General features: G+C 33.7%; 1 protein-coding gene and 2 long non-coding RNA genes across 3 annotated transcripts; all 3 read right to left on the reverse strand.

Moving 5' to 3' along the window:
* Positions 1–1,075: 1,075 nt before the first annotated feature.
* LOC126693983 (uncharacterized) lies at positions 1,076–5,235 on the reverse strand. Its single transcript, XR_007645587.1, has 5 exons — positions 5,007–5,235; positions 4,650–4,722; positions 3,189–3,250; positions 2,906–2,964; positions 1,076–2,360 (listed from the first exon to the last, which is right to left on the reverse strand). It is a non-coding gene; the product is annotated as an uncharacterized LOC126693983 (long non-coding RNA).
* A 3,375-nt stretch (positions 5,236–8,610) lies between these two features.
* Positions 8,611–11,463, reverse strand: LOC126695498 (uncharacterized). Its single transcript, XR_007646036.1, has 2 exons — positions 11,268–11,463; positions 8,611–9,548 (listed from the first exon to the last, which is right to left on the reverse strand). It is a non-coding gene; the product is annotated as an uncharacterized LOC126695498 (long non-coding RNA).
* Positions 11,464–14,690: 3,227 nt separating this feature from the next.
* On the reverse strand, positions 14,691–16,474 carry LOC126696288 (uncharacterized). Its single transcript, XM_050393051.1, has 2 exons — positions 15,914–16,474; positions 14,691–15,230 (listed from the first exon to the last, which is right to left on the reverse strand). Exons 1-2 carry the CDS (start codon positions 16,244–16,246, stop codon positions 14,691–14,693), a joined length of 873 nt encoding a protein of 290 aa, XP_050249008.1. The 5' UTR covers positions 16,247–16,474.
* Positions 16,475–24,386: the final 7,912 nt, after the last annotated feature.

Here is a 24,386-nt window from a genome sequence, read left to right on the forward strand (position 1 = left end):
TCCAACGAAGATTCTCACCCGGCAACCATACTCAAGACACAAGCCAAATTAAAATCCAAAATGGATATGGGGTCACCAATACTAGATGAAAAAGTGGCACTAAAACAGCAAGAAAAAAAAAAAGAATGTACAAGCATGTATCGAAGTGCAAACCCACAGTAAAGGCATTGATTTCCAGAAAGAGCAAACTGAAAATACAAACAATCCAAGCTCCAACTTAGACAAGAATAAATTGCAAGAAGGAAGAGTGCTACATAAAAGGATGTAAGATTGAGAAACAAGAAAATATAAAATCAGCCTAAGTTCAAAAACCCGGAATTGCATCACATCGCAGAAGGCTGCAGGAATTATACCAAACCCAAAAATTTAACCTGACAAATCAGAGACAATCTGAGCTTCTGTTATAAAAATATAAATTAAAAAATAAGCAACTATCTATTTAAAAATAAACAAGTGATTAAAGAGCAAGAAAGAACACAAAGAAGAGAATATCAATGAATAAGCTCAAGCAAGGGCAAAAAAATTCCAAACATCAGACTTTTACATAGATTTACAATTCCTTGGATTTGATAAAGGCATACAGGTTTCTCACATAGATCAGGAAATAAATCATTGTAAGGCATCCACTACTTCATTTACACACACTCTACAAAGACGATGAAATATAGCATAACCATTAGCAGTATAGCAACTGGCAAACCTAGCGCGCCATATAATAAGCCTGCTACCGAACTCCACATTCCCCACAAACAGAAACAAAATCCAAGAAAGGTCACATGTATCTACATTTCTGCCAACACAGGTTGACCAAGTTGCATTAAAAGCAAGAAACTAACAAAAAAATTAAGGAGCTAGGACAGTTCTCATCACAAAACCAGAATACATGAAATTGTACAAAGGGAACAGCTAGCAAGTGTAACAACATTAAAGTTATTTATAATACATGCTAAAGTCATTGCATCAAGGAGCAACTTCTACCTGAATTACTAGCATATAGTTTAAGCTTTATTAGCATGGTTAGCCAAGTTGCATTAAAAGCAAGAAACTAACAAAAAAATTAAGGAGCTAGGACAGTTCTCATCACAAAACCAGAATACATGAAATTGTACAAAGGGAACAGCTAGCAAGTGTAACAACATTAAAGTTATTTATAATACATGCTAAAGTCATTGCATCAAGGAGCAACTTCTACCTGAATTACTAGCATATAGTTTAAGCTTTATTAGCATGGTTAGCCTATTATATTCAATTTATAAATTTTTAATCCAAAAGTTACTTTGCCAAATTCTTAGTTGCAAAACCCTGAAACCAAACCAGGATGGAAACACACTAAACAAAATTTCTGTTAAAATGGATATGCATATGGTATAATTCTTAATAAGATTTCTCCCATCATCAAAAGTGATATTTATCTGAAGATATATATAAAAAAGTTACCTTGACCACTCTTAGCCAATTGCACCTTTATACATTTTTTGCTGCTCAAATTCTACAATAGTACAACGACCTCAGCATAAAGTCATAAACTCAATAAAAACACACTATATTAGACATGATTTATCACCCGCATAATTAATTATACTTGAATCTTTAACCAACCACTCAAATTAAGTGAAGAAAACAAGAAAACCTATAATTTCATAAGCTTGGACATGAGCTGCAAATATTGCATCAAATTTGTACTGCACAAACATATTCTCATGTGTCAAATCTCTACATTCAAATTAGAATTCAATATCTTTGGTTTGATAATTGTGGACATTGTGGAGTTTCTCTTTGAAAATGTGAATTTTGATAGCGTAAGTGTGGGTGGGTGTGAAACGGTGAATTTTGATAGGGTAAGTGTGGAAGAGACCTAGGATTTCTGTCTCTAAAATTCTTGCTCCTCCCATAAAGGTTTTTTTTACCCAAACACACAGTAAGGGAAAGAGAAAGAGATGAGAAAAATCCCAATTGGAAAAACAGAGAGAGTGTGTTTTTGTTGATTAATTCCTCTCAATCAAAAGCCTAGATTATATGATTTTCCATGAAAAAAATATGGCAAATCAAAATCTCAAAACCCGAATAATAATTCTAACAGATTCTCAAGAAATGTGGGTGATGAGGGCAACATGACTCTTACTATTAGTTGGGGCAAGGCAAGACTTGTTTGGGGTGGATCAAATATGTTTTTTATAGATTTTTCTAGAAGGACATGATTTTTTTTTCTTTTTTTCTTTTTTGTTTGTGGGGCAGAGGGCCATTGTCTCCCCTGAACCACCCTACTCTCGCCACCCACGATCCAGTGAGTCAAAACATCATAAGTACCTTAACATCACCACCATCATCTGCAGCACCAAGAAAAGACGACTTCATGCAATCTGCGAAAACAGAAACAAGATTAGTTTAAGAGATCTTTTTTTTTGATAAGTAAGATTAGTTTAAGAGATCTTAGTATGAATTGATTAATATATAATTAATATGTTTAAGCATTAAATAGGCCTAGAAGTAGTTCTAGAGCTTAATACTCAAATATAGAGCCAGAATAAATGAAAATAGAAAAAGACATAATATTGTAGCTGCACATACTGAAAGTGATATTTATATTAAATTATATGAATAGAAGGAAAATATAAAGAAGAGTCGCAAGACATAATTGGGGCAGTATTTTGATCCGGGAATTCATATCACAATATTTTTTAATTAAAAAAATGGTTACAACTTATGATGAAGGTGTATAAATCATTCCATGATTCATAAAAAAAATAATAATTAAAAAAAAAGTACTATTCCATATGAGTAGTAGAACTTCATGGCATTGTTTTAACATTAAAACAGCAGTAACATACAGATACATGGGTCAAAATGTAACATACAGCCAAAAAATCTAATTCAAATCTTAAAAAGCATCACTAAAAATGCCTACCTGATTTATCTCCTCTTTATTGTAACTATAACTCTGCAGTGGCTTCTATGAGGTGGCCTCTCCCAAAGACCCAAAAAAAAAAAAAAGGTTTGTTGGTAACCATGACAAATCTACTTGTAAATCAGTAACTAAGAGTACATAATCATGACAAACTAGGCTATATATAAAGTTCTAAACTTTACACTAAACCTCATACTGATGCACAAGCATAATATTAGTTAAAACCAAAATAAATAAATAAATAAAAGGCAAAGGCAAAAGGTTATATATGAGAAAGGATTACCATATGCACATCAAAACACTGGACCTCCTTTCCTGAAGACGCATAAATGATATCTTCATTCCCTGAGTCAGGCAACAATAACTAATGTGAACTTTGATCATAAACCTGATTGTAAACTCAATTAGACACCAAACATATCACCAATATACACAGTATTAAAGAAATCAATTATAAATTGAACTAAAGAAATTAATACCCAGTAAATCAAAATCTTTAAAATATATATATATAGATAATTGAAACATAATGAAGAAATGGGTTCCTTCCCAACTTCCATTACAAGCTGCACATCTTTGCATCGCATATCAAACCAGCAAATGCAACCATCCTATTTCATTATTACAAATGACAACATAACTTAATCAAAAGTTAAATTTTTTTTCCCTTTATAAAGAAACAAGTCAATCAGCGCTCAAACCATGATGCAATTCTAGAGACATAAGTTCGATCCACATTCCAAAAAAGCCCAACCCATGAAAAATCATAAACGGATAAAGCAAAAAAAAACCTGTATTATTATTCTCTCATAATGATGGTTACATACTTTGTTAATTTACCTGCCCCACAACAATAAGAGGCATTACCATATTCGGATTGAGTGAGAAAAAATTAAACAAGACAAGACAAAGGAAAAATAATTGCTAGGGAATTTCAAACCCTCACCAGATGGTACATTGTTTTGATGGCCGTCCACCAAAGCCTAAGAAAAGCAGCCCAAGTATTATAAAGAATTTAAAAAGCCCAAAATTGTATATTTCTTATGATTGCAAGAGAGAACGATGAGAAAAGAGAGCTTATCACTATATCAAACTTAGCCACCTCTACTAAGGACCCAAAAAGAAAAGGCCAGTTTCTATAGACTTATGAGGAATAGAATTTTAACATGTCCTAAGAATGACAGAACAAATAAAATGAACTAGAACTACTATATTTTAGTAGAATCCAACAAATACATACAAAGATAAATCCTTATAACAAATCGTATGTATGATTGAAAAGAGAAAAAATCAAATTAGCCTTAATTAAAACACCACAAGTGAACCCCATTAAATCAAACCCATACAAATACATAAATCCAGATAATGCAGACTGACAATACACACAATCCAGTCTCAAATTAAAAGAATACAAATTGAAATGTGAAATGTGTCCTTAAAAAAATTATAAAAATAAAAGAGCAAAAGATAACAAGAATAAAGAGTCAAGCAAAATGAACTAGATGCCAAACATGGTGCAACAAACGCCTTGAAAAGTAGCAACTTAATTTCTCTAATAAGATCGAAGAAATTGACTTTCAAAATCATTTATAAAATGACCCATCTCAATTTTTAATGAACAACATAAATTGCTTTTGAGGAAGAGTAGAAAGATGCTCTATCAAAAAAAAGTTGAAGGATGGTAAAGAAACTGACGATACAATGTGACATTAAAATAAAAGTCATACAAACCAAAAAAACTCACATACAAACCAGCTTTAACAAATCCCAGAAGCCAAGTTCGACCCAAACTTCACACTCCAGCGCAACCAATCAATCTTGAACACACAAAACACACAAAAATAAAGTTAGGGTTAGGGTTCCAAACAAACAAATTACCCACCGCAATTAGGGTTTAGCCAAACAGAAACCACAAAAACCTAAAGAAACTGAACACGTAGAACCAAAACCCCTCCATTTCACCCCTAAATTAAAAAATCCTAATTAGGGTTTCCTCCGCAAATTCAAAAAAAAAAAAAAAAAAAACCTAGAAGAAACCAAAAAAGAAATAATAATAATAATAATCAAACAAAACCCAAAAAGCAGAATGAGAAATACTCACATTTTGATTAACTCGAAGGCCTTGAAATCTCTTCGTGTTCACAAATATCTGAGCCTTATCATTAAGTTGAAACCCTAGGGCTAAGAGAGAATTTCGAAGAGAGAAAATTTCAGAGAGAGAGAAGAGAAATGAAAATCTTGGGGGTTTGGGGGTATCAATATGAGAGAGCTGAGAATATAGAGAGACCTCTGGGATTTGTGGAGAGAGAGGGTGACATAGCCGTTGGGGTTTTTACAAAAGTGATACGTGGAGAGAGAGGGCGATATAGCCGTTGGTATGTGTGCATTTAATTCAAGTACATAAATTTCGGGTATTTTACAAAACTGCCAATGTAAGTATTTGCTTGTTTTCAATTTTTTTTTTTTTTTTTTTTTTTTTTGCCAATGTATTTACAAAATTCTCCCGTTTTTACAAAAAATAATAATAATAATTTTCATTTATCCTAATTACAGATTGCTACATTTCTAATAGGGGTGTGTCAATGTTCGACCCAACTCGCGAACATGACATGAACCCGATACGAATTTTTGCAGGTTAAGGTTAAGCCTTAGTGGGTATGGATAATAAACGAGTCAACTTGAAAGCGACACGATAAGAAACGTGTCATAAGTGGGTCAACCCTCACAATAGACACGTTTGACATGCCAATTTATTTGTATCAACCCAAAATGACCCATTTAACACAACACATTTAACTAGTATAACAAATAAATATTCATTTTATTTTAGATTTGTAAAATACTTTTTATATCTAACCTATATTTTAAATTTAAAAAGAAAAGTGAGTAATTACAAAAACTTACAAGGGATATAATTGGAAATTGAAATTTTACAAACCCTAAGGATATTATATTTTTGTTAAACTATGTTATTTTATTTTTGTTGAATTATATTATTTTGAATTTGAGTTGAAGTGTATGCATTTCTTTTGGGGTGTAAAGAACTTATTTCTAGATAGATATTATATTTTTGTTGAACTATATTATTTTGAATATGGGATGAAGACTTGAAATGTATGCACTACTTTTGGGATGTAAAAAAAAAAATATTTCTAGATAGATGTTATATTTAATATTATGCAAATTGAAATGAGTTGTGTTATATTTAATATTATGTTGTATCAACTTAATACGACCTGTTTATTAAGCGTGTCAAGTGGGTTGGGTCAAGTTAACCTGCCTTATTAATAGGTCAGGTTTGGGTTAAAGGATCATGACACGATTATTAAATTGGTCGAGTTCGGGTTGAGCCATTTTGTCAAATTCCCCTACCTTGACACGACACAAACTTGACACACTAACCTGAATTGACACCCTTAATTTCTAATTATAAAGGGTCCGTTTGTTACTGTTGTTTAAATAACAATTTTCAGTGTTTAAACAACATTACACGTCTTTTCACACACTTTTCACCCACACCTATTTCTAAAATAAAAACAACGTTACTAGAATAATATTACCAAATGGGCCTAAAATTACCTAAAGGATGTGATGAGATTTATAAACAAAATTATTTCACCAAAAAAATGCCGAATTATAAAGAATGAAAATTATTACCATTTAGGGAAAAAAATTTTGGGTGAAATTAGCATTTTTTTTTTTTTTTAAAGAAAAAGATGTGCACTAAAAACCTCTTTGACATTATTTAACTTTGTGATGAGGTTTTTTGGCTATTGCTTTTACAATTACTAGTTGCAGACTCACGTAATGCATAAGGATAAATAATTATTTTGTAATTGTAATATAATGTATAATTTATTCTCTAAAATTTGTTGAACATAATTTGTTCTCCCTAAAAATTAAACTATTGTTATTCAATCCAATTAGGTCTACTTCAGTCCATTTTGGTCTAATTTGATCCACTCAGTCAATTTCAGTCCTCTTCGACCCATTTTGGACTAATTTGCCCCTTAAATTAATTCTTTTTGTAAGTTGCCTTTTTCAAATTTAGTTCAAAAAAAATTTTTCCCCTTACTTTTTGGGTTGAAAATTATGAAATTTTATTATATATAGATTAAACTCTTTACTTTTGAGTTAAAAAATATAATCAACATAGAGATTATAAATTAGAAATAGGAGTCCTAAAAATGCAATAAAAATGGTAAATATTCAAAAATCATATTCAATCCACTTCAGTCCTATTCAGTCCATTTTGCCCTCTTCGGTCCACTTTAGTTATATTTGGTCTACATTGGTCCTATTGGGTCCAATTGGTCCAATTTTATCCACTTCAGTCTAGATTAGTCATATTCAGTCCATTCAGTGCACTTTAGTTCTATTCAGTCCACATTGGTCTCATTTTGGTCTATTTTGTCCATTTCAGTCCTATTCAATTGACATCAGTGCTATTTTTGGTCCACTATGATCCTATTCGGTCCAATTTTGTCCTATTTATTCATATTCAATCCATATGTCCACTTCGGTCCTACTCTATCCATTGATTCTTATTCGGTCCACCTTATTCCCATTCTGCCATATTATGTCCATTCAGTCCACTTTGTTCCATTTGGTCTATTTGTATCCACTTCGGTCCATTTTTATGCACTTACATTTAAGGAAACGATATGTTTGGGTTGAAAGTACCTATTTTAAATCCAAATTTATTGAAAAAAAATATAGATATCAAACTCATAATATCTAAAATCTTAAGCATAATATTTATTATTGCTACATTTTTGTTGAACCACATTAACGTAACATTTCAATCCACTTCGGTTTAGCTAAATTTAAGTGAAAGTCTTTCTAAGCCTTAAGGCTATGAATATGCAAATCTAATCTTTAGGGAAATTACTCATTTATTTTAACATTGTTACTTTTAAATGAATTGCATGAAGTTAATTATACATTCAAGCAAAATAAATATATGTGTGGGTGTGTGTATAATTTTAATTAAATAAATTATTCAAATTCTTCATTTTCTGAAAAAAAGATTTTATGATAATCAAAACTCATAACAAACTTATACTTAATATGTATTTTTTTCTCTCTAAATTTTATTCTAAATAGTTTGTTCTCCCTAAAAATTCAAAAAGTAATTTCCATCACTCTATTTTTACAAATATATAATTTTATAATTTTATATGTTTTTTATTGATATTCTTATTTTATGAAATGGTCATGTTATTCTAACTATTTTTATTATGCATTATATTTTCTCAATTTCTTTGATACAATTAAAATTTTTAAGTTTCAAAGTTATTATTCAAATTCTCATTCTCTTGGGGAGATTATTAGAATTTGCAGTGAATGCACCTAGTTGGCAAAAATTTGAAGTGAAATGGTTATTGCATTCTGACACAATTGACTAATAATATTTGGTGGTGTAAAAGTGCACAAGTTGGCTGCAAAAGTACACAATTTGAATATTGCACTCACATAGGATTCACAATTAAACAAAGGTACACAATTTGAACAACAATATTTGATGGCCAAAAAAGAATATTCATTAACCCTAACAACTATATTAATGCACCATCACACACAAAATGTCACACCCCTATTTGAGATGGACCAGCATGCTAATACCAAGTTTGATATTAACATGAACCAACTACAAGGAGTATAATTTATTTTTTATTATTTCTATAATCTTAGTACAACTAATAAGTCAACAAATTATACTTCGCTGCTCTATTGATTCCTGCTTGGAAATTTCTATAACATTATAAGACATACTCCTTATCAACTCAAAATACACGGATAAGCTTGTCCGTCTACAGGAAGTGATTGTAATCAGAGCATCTTTAAACTGTTTATACAAAACCATAATATAGTATGGACAAAATAATCCTAATATAGTGGGATACTATTTATACATCATTTCTGCTATATATATATACAAAATAGCAGGGATACTATACAAAACTAGATATATGTATGAAAACGTGTAACTGTACTTTATCTTTGAAATTTGGCTTCTTGTGACCTAATGGGTTGCTTGTCTTCAAAGATTCGAAGATCCTCTCGTGGCACTAATGGTTGCCAATCTTCAAAGATCTGAAGATCCTCTTGTGGCACCACTGCTTCCCACTCTTTAAAGATCTGTCAATCCCCTCGTGGCCTAGGTTGCCATGTCTTTAGGGAATACAGCCCTAGTGGCCTAAAATGTTGTCGGTCTTCAGGGAATAAAACCCCTCGAGGCCTAAGGTTTCCAGTCTTCAAGGATCACTATCCCCTCGTGGCATTGTGGTGTCAATCTTCAAGGCCATTACACTCAAAACATTGTTCTTTGTTTCTAAAATAAATCATGCCTTTATCTTTAAATCTCTCTCTTGCCTTACTAGGCTTAAAGTTCATAGCATATCCACAACTGATTTCTAAATCTGTCATAATTGAAATCTTGCTAAGTCTATTTTTGAGCATAGTATTCTTTTGTAAAAGAGTATCAATTTTGAGTTTAGTAAACGCATTGATAAAACATACATACATATACTATACTAAAAACATGAACTATTAATTTTCATGGCATGTCCTTTACCTCGATTAGCAGCTGAGTACCAAGAGTCTCAAGTAGTGTATCGACCTTTCCTATGCTCTCATGCTCCTAGAAATAATTAATAAAAGCTAATTAACACTTAACTTAAAATCCTTAGCTTTTGATTTAACTCCAAGTTAACTAAGTATTCTAAGCCCTTACTAAACCCAACACAACATGTTTGAGGCATCCAAAACAAACCAACATGGTAATTACAACTCAACAAACTACGACACATTGTTTCAAGATTAGTATAGAAACTGTATTTACAAGGTTTATATCTTTCCTCTGCCTACTAAACAGTAGAATCAAGGTACACAAAAATTCATCCATGAAATACACATGCCATTTATCTAGCATACATAATTCCAACTTAACCCAATTATCCTACTTCATGAATAAATTATCTAAAGTTTCATCATTTACAGATTACTATAAATTTGTTCCCTACAGGTCAACCCTCTTTCTAAATTTCATTTGGCCTACTAATAGGAGTCCATTATCTTGAAATTACACAGGGACACACTTATATAAGTGTAGCATATATCATAAAATATTCAACTTGAGATATTTTCTCTATAATTTATAGGAATTCCCATAGGTTAGCAAACTTAAATCTCGCCTAACAGAAATTCAGCCAACTTAGAATTACACCACTATTTTCTATTCTCATCCAATTATTATGAGACCAATGTTGAGTTTTGTGGAGTTTAGTTTTGTTTGACGACTTGACTCGACTTAAATAATGTTGTGTGATTTTTAATGGGAGATTTTTTAAGGTTTAGTCTATGGAGTAGAGGTTTAGGTAGACAAGCCCAAGTTTAAGCACTCATGGACAAGCCTTTTAGGGGTCTAGGGGCAACACTCTCGGGAAAATTTTATTTGGCCCGTTTTGTAATTCATTGTAAATCCTGTGCATAGGATGTAAAAACTGATTTTTGTGATTAGGGTTTGTGGTTGTTGTGTTTTTGAGAGAGAGGAAAAACTGTAGCCGCACTTTGTATTTTTTTCTTGATAATAGTGAAATCCTTGCAACTCTATGGATGTAGGCAAATTGCCAAACCACATAAATATTGTCTTGTGTATGTGATTGTTTTCTTTGGCGTGTTTTTTTTTTTTTTTTTTTTTTTTTTTTTTTCTCACAAGTTGGGAATTCGGGTTAATTCCCTACAAACCAGTTTGATAACAACCACAAGTGTCTTAGCTTTCATATGAAATATCCCTAGCATCCAAATTCACAATATACAATTTATTGCATAATTTATCATGTTTGAACACAGAATCTGTCAAAGTGTTAGCTTTGCAACATTTTTTTTGTAAATTCACAAACAATTTTCAAACGATGGTATTTTCATATGAAATTTAATACTCACTTAATAGATATATTATATAATAATTTCCCACAAACCTTTTAACCATAGCTATTCTAGAAATACAGGATTTAGAATAACCAACTAGGTTAACCGATGAGTGCAACTTTTAACAAGTTTATGAAGTGCCTATTAATTATCTCTCAATAAGCTTCAATTACTGAATCAACTACACGTTTAGCACCTCAATTAGAAATTCCAAAAGTTCATTTAGTCATTTTACTCATTTTAACACTTAACTATAACTGATTATATCTTAGTCTATCATCTAAGAGCACATACAAGCATAAACAATAACTCAATAAATATTTGGGCAATCAATAGTCTCTAGAATCCAACACACCCATAGACAAATTCATAGAACAATCACTTAAGTTTAAATGGACAATAGAATAAAAGAATTAGATTTTCCCCTTACCCTAGGCACATGTTCTTGGAGTGATAGAGCAAGAATAACTTTAGCTTTAGTCTTTAAGAGCAACAAAGTGAGAAAACTTGAAGAAATTAACCCCCTTGCTGCTGGACTTGTGGGTATAAGAGGGAAAGAGCTTGAGCTTTCTAGTTCCTTCTAGTTCTTTTGGTGAGACAAGAGAAGTCAAGGGGGTCTTGGTTCTATGAATGGCCGACTAGGAGATTAGTGGGGTGCAGTTAGGTGGTTATTAATTGCATTGCTACATGTCTCACATGCATGGCAAGGAGGGCAAGTGTCCTAACAAGAGTGGTCCAAGTGTTGGTCTTTGGGTTTAAGAGGATAACATGTGTCGAATTTCAATTGGTTACATGTATAGGTGAAATTACCACTATATCCTCCTCTTGACTGCCTATTTACCACATATATATAAATATATATAATATAGGTATTACATTATTGTAACTTATATACCATACCATTAATTAAGCATTTTGTCTTATAACTTGACTTTTAAACTAATTTACTTAGGATTAAATAGTTACTAAACATATCACTCATACTAAATTAATTTAATATTCTATTTGGTGCGGTGCACCACACAAAATACCAACTTTAATGCACTATCTGAGTTATCCAATTAAGACTGCAAAAGTATGAACTATCAAATAACAAATTAACTCTAACACATAATGTCAAATACAATAACACTTATTTCACTTGTTTGCCACTTACACAAAACCATCAAATACAATAATTCCAAATCTGGTTTTTTTATCCACAATAACACACATTACAAGAACAGATTCCCAACACAGATATAAAGTTTGTCTACAAATACTTTATGCACACACACAAAATGTAATTTGATAGTACTTTAATGCACTATGCACTAAGAAAGATCTATATTTGATCTAATTATAAGAATTTAGACAAGTAATTTGACAATTAGTTAAGAGGAAATTAAAAAGTAATTTATTACACATTAAAATTACCTTTAATTGAGAATGAATAAAGAAAAGAAATTGAGCTAAAATTGTGAAACATGATAACATACCTAAAAATATTACTAAAATATTTCGTCCCACAATTTTTTAAGTTTAACTTAAATACTTGAATTAGAATTCCTACATAAAACATAATCCAAACACTAGATTAAATTAAGCTTGAGTTCATAGTTAATAGCTTGAAAAAATATAAATCACACTTAAACTACCCAAAACCAAACATAGGCTTTAGTATTGTCCAATATGTAGATGTTAGCTTGTAATAGAGTCTATCATTACATGGAGTCATTCAAACCTTAAAACACAAATGATTATTGACTCATTCTTGCCCAAATGATAAGCATGAAAGAGTTTTCTTAGATATAAGCAATGACCACATGTAATGGCTGCTATACTTTAGCAATATCAAATTATATTAGCCCATACCATATTGTGATATCTAGAATGGACACCTACCAATACAGTCATAAAACTTGATTGTTGGAACTAAGCACATGATAAATCCCTTTAATTTTTAAATGCTAGATTGATGAAAAAGAGATGTTATTACAAAAATTTCAAATGCAAACCAATTTTTTTGGCAAGTCTACGCAATAATCATGTCTTTCCATAGATCATATTTTCTTTTAAGCATGCTTATTAGGATCAAAGTTAACTAACATAATTAATCTCCAAATCAACCCTACTAGAGCTAGGAAAAAAGAAGGGAAGTTGCCACACAACAAAGGCCCTTTTTGGTTCTTGGCGTAAAGAGACAACGTAAGGAAAATCAAAACAAAGTTATATCATCATAATCCAACAAAGTTTACAACAAGTAATACTATTATTCCATTTTTATTAGTCCTACATTATTCTTGGAGATTTTTTTTTTTTTTTTTATTAAAAAAAATTGGTAAGTTCCACTCACACGACCTTATGCTCCACCCCATCATACTAATTAATTATGAAAACGATCCACAAAACTATTTAAAGTATTTAGTTTAAAATATACTCTACCAATGATGTGTGTCTATATTGTATGTAATGCAAGAGAGACAGACATGTTGGTAGTAAATGAAGCCCTTAGAGAGACAAGTGAGAGTGAATCAAGACAATTACTTTAAGCCATAAGAAACATTTTGCATATAATAGTGCATAGACAAGAACACGTGAGAAGCACATGGGTAGTGATAGTTATGCCTCACAACAAGTCATTCAAATAAAGGAGACACATGACAAGCATGTGAGTATCAGTAAATACCTTGAAGATGATTTTTAGAGGATTCTTAAGAAAGGATTACAGAAATCATTACAAACATGACACGTGGAAGAGGGAACAAAATTAATTGTTAGAGCTTCATTTATAAATAGGAAAATACTTCCTTAAACAAGACATGTACACTCATCTATCAGAACCAGAGACATTATTTTTGTCATGTACCTGGAATCCAGAGGTTATCACTTTATGTAATGGTGTCACCTTGCATGAATTAGGCTTTGTAACTTAAACTTTGCAACTTAGGCTTTTGTAACTTAGGTGTTGTAATCTGGTTACTCTTATATATAGGCTGTGTTTGGTTGCTGGAAAACGTTTTCCGGAAAATACATATTTTCCGGAAATGCTAATTTCGGGAAAAGGAAAATGTATTCGAGTGTTTGGCTGTCTCGGAAATCGTTTTACGGAAAATCAATTCCGGTGTTTGATTCGTCCAAATATTTTACGGAAATCGTTTTACGGAAAATTAATTCCGGTGTTTGGTTCGTCCAAATATTTTACGGAAAATACTTTACGGAAAACGTTTTCCCATGTTTGGTTCGGAAAATACTTTACGGAAAATAATTTGGATCATTTTACGGAAAATGATCTAGAATCTGACCCAAAAAATCGTCCATCCATGAATGAAGTTTTGGAGGAATTGGAGAAGATCAATGCTATTAAGGAAAAAGTAGCTGAGCCGAAGCATAATCCTAAGCCCAATAAACGCAAAGAAGATAGGCACCAACATCACCATAACTATCATAAGTCTCCAATTCACCAAAACCATGGTGTTAATCGAGCTGGAGCTAGAGCTTAAAAATAACTAGTTTGAAGCTATATTTTGCTCTTATAGATAAAATTCAAGAACCTGCATTCCCTATACATATCTGTAACAATACAAAAATTATGGTCATTTGGTTCAACATCAAACATAATCATTCGAATATACCCATAATATTTATATAAAAACAGCCACATCAATCGTTCACCATTGGCATTACACCTCAATGGCATACAAAAATGATACCTATTTGTGGTATCTGAACAGTACAAATACATAATTTGGGCAATTGTATCGTCCCAATAATACAAAAGAGTACATATATAATACATTGATAGGTCAATATTAATACTACAACAAAAGTTAATTCCTAAATCTACCATCGCAGTCAACATGAAATAAGCAAATCAAATTTGTGAGAAAAAATAACCATCTAACCACAGCTTCCTCAACCTAGCATTCTTGGCTAAAAATCCACGTGCCGTCTTTTCATTCTCACAAAGATGGTCGAAGGCAGTAGCGAGCATATCTTCGCTATATCCATCCACCATCATAGCCATTACCTCATTATACAAAGTTGTGTAATCTACCGGGCCCCGATTAATTTCTTTCAGAGCGACAGCTATTTCCTTCAGCTGATCAGATAGATCAGTCAGCACACTATCATCAGCATTAGAAGCTGCACGCCCTCTTTTGCGGGACTTGGAAATTCCCGACCCAGTGGTGGATGATTCATTTGCGTTCTTCCCCTTTTCAACCACACATTCCTCCACATTATCTGCAACAAACTCTGCACTATCCCCATTATCCCCATTATCTGGCTCATTTTCAATATCCACTCCGGACTTAGCAAAGCCACCTGTGGCTGTGTCCTTCCCCACCACAATCGCTAATTCATCGTAAAACTCAATTTTTTTGTTCAGATACTCGGCATGCTTCCGATGTGCCTGTAAGGGAGAAAAGAACGTATATAATAATGCAATAATAACTTCACTCATAAATTCAATATAAAAGACTATGCAATAACAATTAAAGCAAATACTCCATACTTTTTCCTACATTTTCTCAGTAATCAAACAAGTAATGCAAAAAAACTCTCAAATAAGGATGAAACAAGTCAATACATTATGCTACTATTATGCACACTTCACTGCTAAGAGAGCCCAATTAAAAAAAAAAAGAAAAAAAAAATTAGAACAGCAAGCACAAATCTTTTGGTTAAAAACTTTGTTTTCTTTCATTCACTTCTTCCTAGCAACCAAATAGAAAGATCAAAGAAAACAGTGGATCCTTAATTTCCTATTATTCTCAAGTCATAGCTGAAAAAAACCCATTAAAAGAATCACCTTAAAAAGAAAGTATCAATCTTTTCTTTACTTTCCCAACATTTTCTTAGCAACCAAACCGAGAACCAAAGAAAATTGTAGCTCAGACACATATACACATATAGATAGATGAAAACGCATAGATATGTATAGATATAATACATAGGTAAGGTGACATGAAAGTTATGTTTGGAAAACCTTATAAAAACAATGGAATCCTAAAAAGAATGACACTATAAATTTCATATAAAAGGCAAAAACATATATTATTATCTATATTAAGAAAATATAATTGGAAGCCATACCATAACTTCTTCTTGGTATGTTTTAGCGTCACAAGTTATCATTTTCAGATTTTCGTCCCAACCGAATCCACTCTTCTTTCTAAGCTCTTGAATAGTTGCCCACATGGACCTTAGAGTCCGCATCTGGTTCTCCACAAATACAGGGTGGCACTCAACCCCGAAATGGGCCGTTATCTCCTTCGCTACAAGAGCAAAGGAGCCGGCCCTAAAAGTATTAGAGGGCTTATTGCCCTTTCCAGCCTCCTCTGTAAGTATCTTTAGCATCATCTCATGCATAGGTGGCAGCCACCTAAATTGCTTGCTGCCGCTAACTTTTTCTTTACCCTTTGACATTACTACATATGAAAATAGTATAGTGAGAGTAGCATTTAGTAATTACGCTCGGAACATGAATAACAAATCAAACACACATACAACCACGCTTATGAATGTGCACAACAGAATGGAACATGCTAACTATGGAAATGACAATGTAATACCATCAAATAACAATGTAATGCTAAAAATACTTTTTCATTACATCACCAAAAGTCTATATTACATACATTGTCTTTACAAAAAAACAAAAAGAAAAAACACATTACAATCATAGAAATCTAAATAAAGTACTACTCTCCACTCCTGATATAATCAGACCACATGACTTGACATATCTCATCTCTCTTAGCATTCCATGATCTATTATCTTCGACGGACTCCCGACGGGATTGTGTTTCTCGTTGGTGGTCACTAAGCTCTACTTGGTTCATTGCATCTTCCATAATATGGTCATTTGGTTCAACCCCCATAATGTGATTATGAACCACACAACACGCTAACACTACTTTCACTTGGGTTGGGAAAGACCAATATGGTTCTGCATCCAACACCCGAAAACGTTTTTTCACCACTCCAAACCCTCGCTCAATGGTAGTTCTCAATGAAGAGTGTCGGAGGTTGAACAATTCTTACGCATTCTCAGGAGGACGATCACTAAACTCTTTCAAGTGATATCGTACACTCCGATACGGTGACAATATTCCATTTTTATTACCATACCCAGCATCACCAAGATAAAATTTACCTACATATATTAAAAAAAAAAAACCAAATCACTACTATGTTTAGGAAAACACATAATATTTATTAAACTAACAAACCAAAAGGGTGAAATAATCGTGTAATACCATTGGGAATTGAAAATCCCCCTGTCCTAGCAAATGCATCATTTAATACACGTGAATCATGTGCACTGCCTTCTCATCCAGCCAACACATAAGTGAACTTTAAGTCAAAACTAATGGCAGCTAACACATTTTGCGTGGTTCCATCTTTGCGACCACGAAATCTTCCTTGTATTTCAGGTGGCACAGATGCACGAACATATGTACCATCTATTGCTCCAACACAATCCTAATTTTCAACAAACATAATGGTTTAAAATTACATAAATCTTCACAATTTACAAAAACACACAAGTCGCAATATTTACCTTAAAATATGGGTAAAAACTTCTACTATTCCTTATCTCTGGAGGTGTATCTTCGCTATGCAGTCTTATTAGAGCTCTATATAATTTCAGGACCCCCCTAAGGACAACCTTGAAGTATCTATGAACAGTCTCAGTTGATCTATAGATCCGACTACCCATTACACGAAACCTCACATTATGACCAATAATGTGCAAGAAAATGAACACTTGCTCCGTAACAAACATGTGAACAATCGGACGTACGTGCTCCCCCTCAGTGAGGGTGTGACATAAGTGGTGGAAAGCTATAGGCTTCATCCTAAGTTGATTCACACAATGTCTCTCACTTCCATGCAAAACACTATTTATGTATTCCTCTCTCTCGGCGGCATGGTTAACATAAGGCGCCCTAGGCAGTTCTCTACGTCTACGTCGTAATTTCTTTAACAATGCAACCCCCACAAGGAGGACAGATGCAACTAAGGCAAGAATTGCGGCTTTGGTTTTTTTCTTCATCTAACAAAATCACAAACATTGTAGTCTAAGAGGTATGTAAACAAGTATGCTATTGATTACACCATAAATAAAATCAGCCACAAACATATAACATCCAAACCATCACATTGCATTCTATTTACACTATAACAATACCATCACATTGATAACTGCACATTGATATAGCACAATACCATCACATTACATTCTATTTATAATCACCTATATACCCAAAGCACCTTCAATGAAGGTTTAAACACACACATATTGGTCTGCATGAACATAATAACACCAAGCATGGGTGAAGCCCCAAAATTTCTACACATAACCCAACTAACCAAATTCTAATAAAAATCACAGCAAAAACCAATCATGCATAACCAGTCAAGCCCCAAAATTCTAAAAAAAAAATTCAGACCACAAACCAATTGGGAATAACCTGCAATCAGAAAAGCCCCAAAATTGATATATGCATCACCCATAAATACACAGTTTCATAAACAATGGATAATTAAAAAAATTGATAAATAACCTGCAATCAGAAAAGCCCCAAAATTTCATATGCATAATCCACAAATACACAGTTTAATCGACAATGGATAATTGAAAAAATTAATAAATAACTTGCAATCAGAAAAGTACCAAAATTTTGATATACATTACCGACAAATACACAGTTATAAACAATGTATAATACAAAAATTAATAAATAAAAACATGTAAATAATTATATAAATATTTATATAAATAAACAACTAAATAAATATATATATATATATATATATATATATATATTTCACAGATCGGATCGGGAGGATGGGCTGGACCGGTGAGATGAGTGGATCGGAGGTGAGTGAGTGTGTGGATCGGACGTGTGGGTCGGAGGTGAGGTGAGTGTGTGGCGGATCGGTGTGAGTTTGAGCTGTCACTCACCGTGGGTTTGCGGCGTTTGGCGCGGTGGTCGTCTGGTAGAGCTCGGCGTGACCGGTGTGAGGTAGATCGGTGTCGGGTCGTGGATCGTTGGCTCTCGTTCTTTCTGTGTTTGGTTGGCCGGATCGGAGCTCTGGGTGGCTGGATCGATTAGGGTTTGTGGATCGTTGGCTCTCGTTCAATAATAACTTCGCTCGTTGGCCGGATCGGAGCTCTGGGTGGCTGGATTGATTGGAGCTCTCGCACTTGATCTTGCTCGTTGGCTTCGATCTTGTTCGTTGGCTTCGATCTCGTTCGTTGGCTTGATTTATTCCGCACTTGATCTCGCTCGTTGGATCGTTGTGTTCTTCGATTGTTTTTTTTTGTTCTTTCTCTCTCGCTCTCGTGTTGTGTTTTCTGTTTTCTCTCTCTCTCTCTCTCTCTGCGTTTTGCAAGACACGGAAATGAATTGAAGTGAAAATGAAGGCAGAAATTCATTTCCGTGGTCAAAGTGAAAATTTCGGTCAACAGGAAATCATTTTCCGGAAAATAATATTTTCCGTAACAGCCAAACGCATGAATTTTCCGGAAATTGATTTCTAAAATTGGTTTGAAGCCGATTCAAACGCACCCATAAAGTATTCTTTCTTCTCATTTTTAACTTGTGCATTTCACAAAAAAAGTTCGATTGAAGTTAGGCCATACTGAATCCATTCCTCTTTTGTGTGAAGTGAGTTTCTTACTTTAAGTGGTGTTTAATCACTTCGAGCGAACTAAAATTAGGTCTGTACTCAAACAATGGGTGGGATTCAAAGTAGAATCTTTTATTAAAATCTATTTTCCCCTTACCTGCGATTTTGTTAATCCCAATATAATGTTCTAGTGAAGTTTGGGGACTAAAAAATTTAATGTTCTTTTTATATGTTAGAGATATGTTAGCCCAATGTAATAGGCACAATTCAAATCATTCTAGTCTAGGGTATAGCCTACAATATATACGCATGTTATGAATCATTATAATACAAGATTTATACTACACTCTAATATATTATTGATGTAGCCCTTTAGGGTTTCTTCTGTGAATGTAAGCTGTTAGGCTGAATCAAGTAACTCTCGTGTGTTCTTTTGTTCTATACTTTATGCTTCCACTTCTGTATCTATACTAGCATATTCAACATGGTATATTAATGCTAATATTTAACATGATATCAAAGCCAAATTTCGGTCTTGGAATCTAGCAAAATCGATCTCTAATTTCTATATCAAGTTTACTCCATCTGCCTTCAATCCATAGATCTGTCACGGCCTCCTTCGGGTGACGTCTCACTGCTGCCTCGTCCCCGTCACCATCGACATTTCCTTACAACTGCCACTGTCTTAAAATTCTCAGGCAAGTCATGTCTAATCTTCTCAAATCTGTGCCTTTCAAGCCTTTGTTTGACGAAACCAATCACAATGTTGAGCTTTGCGACGTCTTGTGAGTAAAACACAGGAATCCTGCCTCCAAAATCATCTACACACGCCACCACATGCAACCACCATATTCTGTGCCGATTCATGCACCTCTTGGATTCCTCACTTGCATTTCCTTAGTTGGTCACACACGCCGCTTGAACAGCTTCTTAGTCTCTTGATCTACAAAACCATAGAATTTGGCATCTGATGGACCTTTCACACGTCGGTGGAAGTATTGGTGAGATAGCCTATGTATTCCATGCGCTACCATTCGCCACCAAGAGAACCTCCTGGTCAGCCACGCATTGTACTCTTTCTAATGATGTCATCCATGGCATCATCATTAGCTACATGTTAGCATCATGTCAACGCTTCTTGCCATGTCAGGCCTAGTTGACTTCCAATGTTGACGTTGACCTTATGTTGACTTTATGGGTTGACTTTTGACCAAATGTGAAAATTTTCAATAGGGTAGTCAATGCCTCACGACAGTTAACCACCCATCGCAGTGACGCTCGTGCCCCTCCCCTATTAGGGGACGGCTTAAGCTCAAGTGCTATGAAAAAAGAGGGTAAAAATCTCTGGTGTGTGACTAAATTGAGTCAATTTTAACCTATTATTACCAAAGGTAAGTGCAGTCGCCACCAATTATTGGGTTTTTTCTAAAGTGTGATTGGTCACTTGACTTTATTTGATTTTATTACCAATCATAGGTTAAGAAAAATGGTCGTTTTTCCTAATCTAATACGGACGGCAAAAAATCTTTGATTCTTTAGTTTGGAAGTCTGGTTACGTATGGGGAAGGTGTTAAGCACCCCATAACGCCTGTTCAGAGACAATTCTTTGTTTTGGTAAAATCTTAATTTTTGAACATTGGCAGTTAAAAACAAGCTATTATTAGCTTTCGAGGCTTTAAAAGAATTGGGCTTTAAGGTTTGATTTTGGAAATGGTGTGGCCTTTATCAATGCTTCGCTTGCACATTTGGAATTGTTGCCAAATTTACATGACGAAAATCCGGTAGCATTTCGCCTTATTTTCGTGGCGGAAATCTGATATCATTTCTCCTTAGGTGCATCATAGCACACAAAACAAAATCCTCACCAAGATTTCATGGCAAGAATACAGCAAAAAGATACCTCACTTTCACGGTGAAAATTCGATAGAGTTACATGTTTGGTGCGCTATGGCGCACCGACAGGGTTTCGTGCCTGTGTATACGGTGCGCATTAGCATGTTCATGCTAGGGCAAGCTAAAGCTCACCAAAGCATCAAAAAAATCAATGCGTGTCGCATACATGGGGAAACCAATGTCACTAGCTGACATGGATCAAGACAATCACATCGTGACAATCATGCACACAATGTAGCATGAATATGCACCTATAGCAGTTGCCTTGAGTGCATACCCACACTCCAAACTCAAGAGCACCCATGATCATGAGAGGATTGTCGTCCTAACCATGTGAGTCCATCATACAAAGTGCATGGACCATCTTTAAACAAGTAGACACACACACACACACACACACACATATATATATATACACACCATGCACAATGCAAGCACACAGAGTAGGAAAGTAAACTAGACATTGCCAACGTTCCTAGGGTATGGCCTAAAAAGGTACAAGAAAAGTAAATCAAACAATGTCATACCCAAGGAACGTTGCCCAAGCAAGGTACAAGAAAGATAAAATAGACATCGCCTACATCCAAAGGGTATGGCTTAACAAGGTATAGGAAATGTAAATCAGACATTGTCATACCCTACAAATGCAGCCCAAACAAGATACAAGGAAAGAAAGCCCTAATCTAGATGCAAGGTTCTAAAGAAAGGGCTAAGAGAGAGGAAGAGATAACCACACAGAGAGGCTAAGCGTCTTATCTACTGAACATTGCCCTTTTTGGGCTTGCGTCTACTTGCATTTTGCTCTTTTTAGCTTGTGTTTGGAAGTTGTGCCCTCATTCCAAGTGTGTACATGCAACAACCAAGAAAACACAAAACCAACAAACAAGTAAAAGAGATAACAAAGAAACAAAGGATGCACACAAAGGGGCAAACAATGTATAGAAAGCACAAAGGGGCAAACAAGGTACGAAAGCATACAAAGGGGCAAACAATGTACATAATTGATTTATTTATATTATTTGTTGGTATAATTTATATTATTTTAATGAGTATATGTAAAAATAGAAATTAAAATGTTTATTGAGTTGTAAAATGGGATGGTAAAATAGATAAAGTAGGTTTTGAGGATGTATAATAGACATTTTTTTGCATTCCCGGATGCTAATGCTCTATGATCTCCATACAAAATAAGAATAAGCCTAAGACCCAAACAAAGGACGTGACGTAGTTATAGCCCAAGATAAACGAGGATGAGCATAAGGCCCAAATAGAGAACAAGGTGGGCCTAAAGGCCTTTAGACAAAAAAGGGTGGGCCTATGGCAAAACAAGATGGGCCTAAGCTCCTAAAAAACACAAGGATGGGCCTAAGACCCAATCAGAGAACAATGATAGGCCTAATTCCCCTAGATAAAAACAAAGATATGCCTAAGGCCCTATGACGAAACAAGATGGGCCTAACATCCCAAGACAAACAAGGATGGGCCTAAGGCACAAACAAAGAACTAGGTGCACCTTAAACCCCCTAGATGAAGGATGAAAAATAGATTTAACTTCCCTAGACAAGGTAAATATAGATTTAAGTCCCAAACAAAACTAGAAAACAAAATAAACGCAAGACTCCTTGACAAAACTAGAAATGAAAGACTTGAATCATCAAACAACTTGGGCCATTAAAAATTTAAAATGAGTCAACCTTTAAAAAAAATAAAATTGATAACACCTTTGAAGATTCATTTGAAAGTAAAGATTTTTTTTCTTAAAAAAAAAAATCCTCCATTTGAATCTTTGGGGAAAAGGTTAGCTGCAAAAAACTCTTTTTTGTTTTTGTTTTTTTTCTTTGTAAAACTGTTTTTAAAAAATTATTTGAGAAAAGATTTAAAAAGCTTCATTCATTTTTGCAAAATTTGTTTGAAAAAAAAAAAATTTGAAAACTTCATCATTTTTTTAAAAAACCTTGTTGGGAATTTCTTAGGAAAGAAAAATCCATTAAGAATTTAAAAGATTTTGTAAACTTTTTTTTTGAAAATTTATTTGAGAATTTGTATGAAAAGTACTTTGAAACCTTCACTTTTTTTTTGGGGGTAAAAATTATAAATTTTTTTAATAGTGGTTGTGGATGCCCAAAAAAAAAAAAAAAAGAGAAAAAGGCTTGTTGAAGGCCTTTCTTTTTGATTCATCGCACATTGAATCCTTGGTGACGTGACTTTTTATGTGCATGTGTTTCTAGGGTGAGGTGTGTGTGTGGATCTCTTTTTCTTATTTATTTTAAGAATCGCCACCAACCATTGGTTTTTATTTTATTTATTATTATTATTTTTATTGAGATCAAAACGATAAAAATTCATTAATATGGAAATCAAGGACGTACAAAAACAGGCCCAAGGAGGTGCCCGGATATGGGTTGGCTACAAGATATTATAGGATATTACATAAGATAGTACAGTGAACAACAAAGAAGGCTAGTTTTGTCCTTGTGTGTCCATGAGACGCTGGTGATTGGTCACCTATTTGTCTAATTATTTTTTAGTTACCTAATTAACTAAACCAATTTTAAAGGTTTTTTAATTAAGATAAACCAAAAGTCTCGAACAAAAAATTTTGGACTCGGGAGTTCGGTTACGTATGGGGAAGTTGTTAAACACCCCACACTGCTTATCCAAAAGGTAATACCCCATTTTAATTTTAATTCTAGCATTATCCTTTTGATGAAAAAATTAAATGCTTGGCATTTTGCTTCTTGAAAATGTTTTGTACAACAATAAACACACACACACACATATGTGAGTATTCATTTATAACGCAGCATGCAAATATTTATTTCAAAGATTTATTAAAAAACAAATCATGTGAAGTATTTATTTCTAAGGATTTTATCTTTTAGCAATGGAACATGTATGTTCCCACAATCCATCCCATAGCCACAAACATAACCAAGAATTAAAGGAAAATTTTGCAAAAATTCAAAAGACAAAAAACCCTATGGACGCCTAATTTTTCCGATTGTCACACATTGAGTCCTTGGCGACGTGACTC

The sequence above is a fragment of the Quercus robur genome, chromosome 8, assembly GCF_932294415.1.
Source record: "Quercus robur chromosome 8, dhQueRobu3.1, whole genome shotgun sequence".
Classification (NCBI taxonomy): Eukaryota; Viridiplantae; Streptophyta; class Magnoliopsida; order Fagales; family Fagaceae; genus Quercus; species Quercus robur.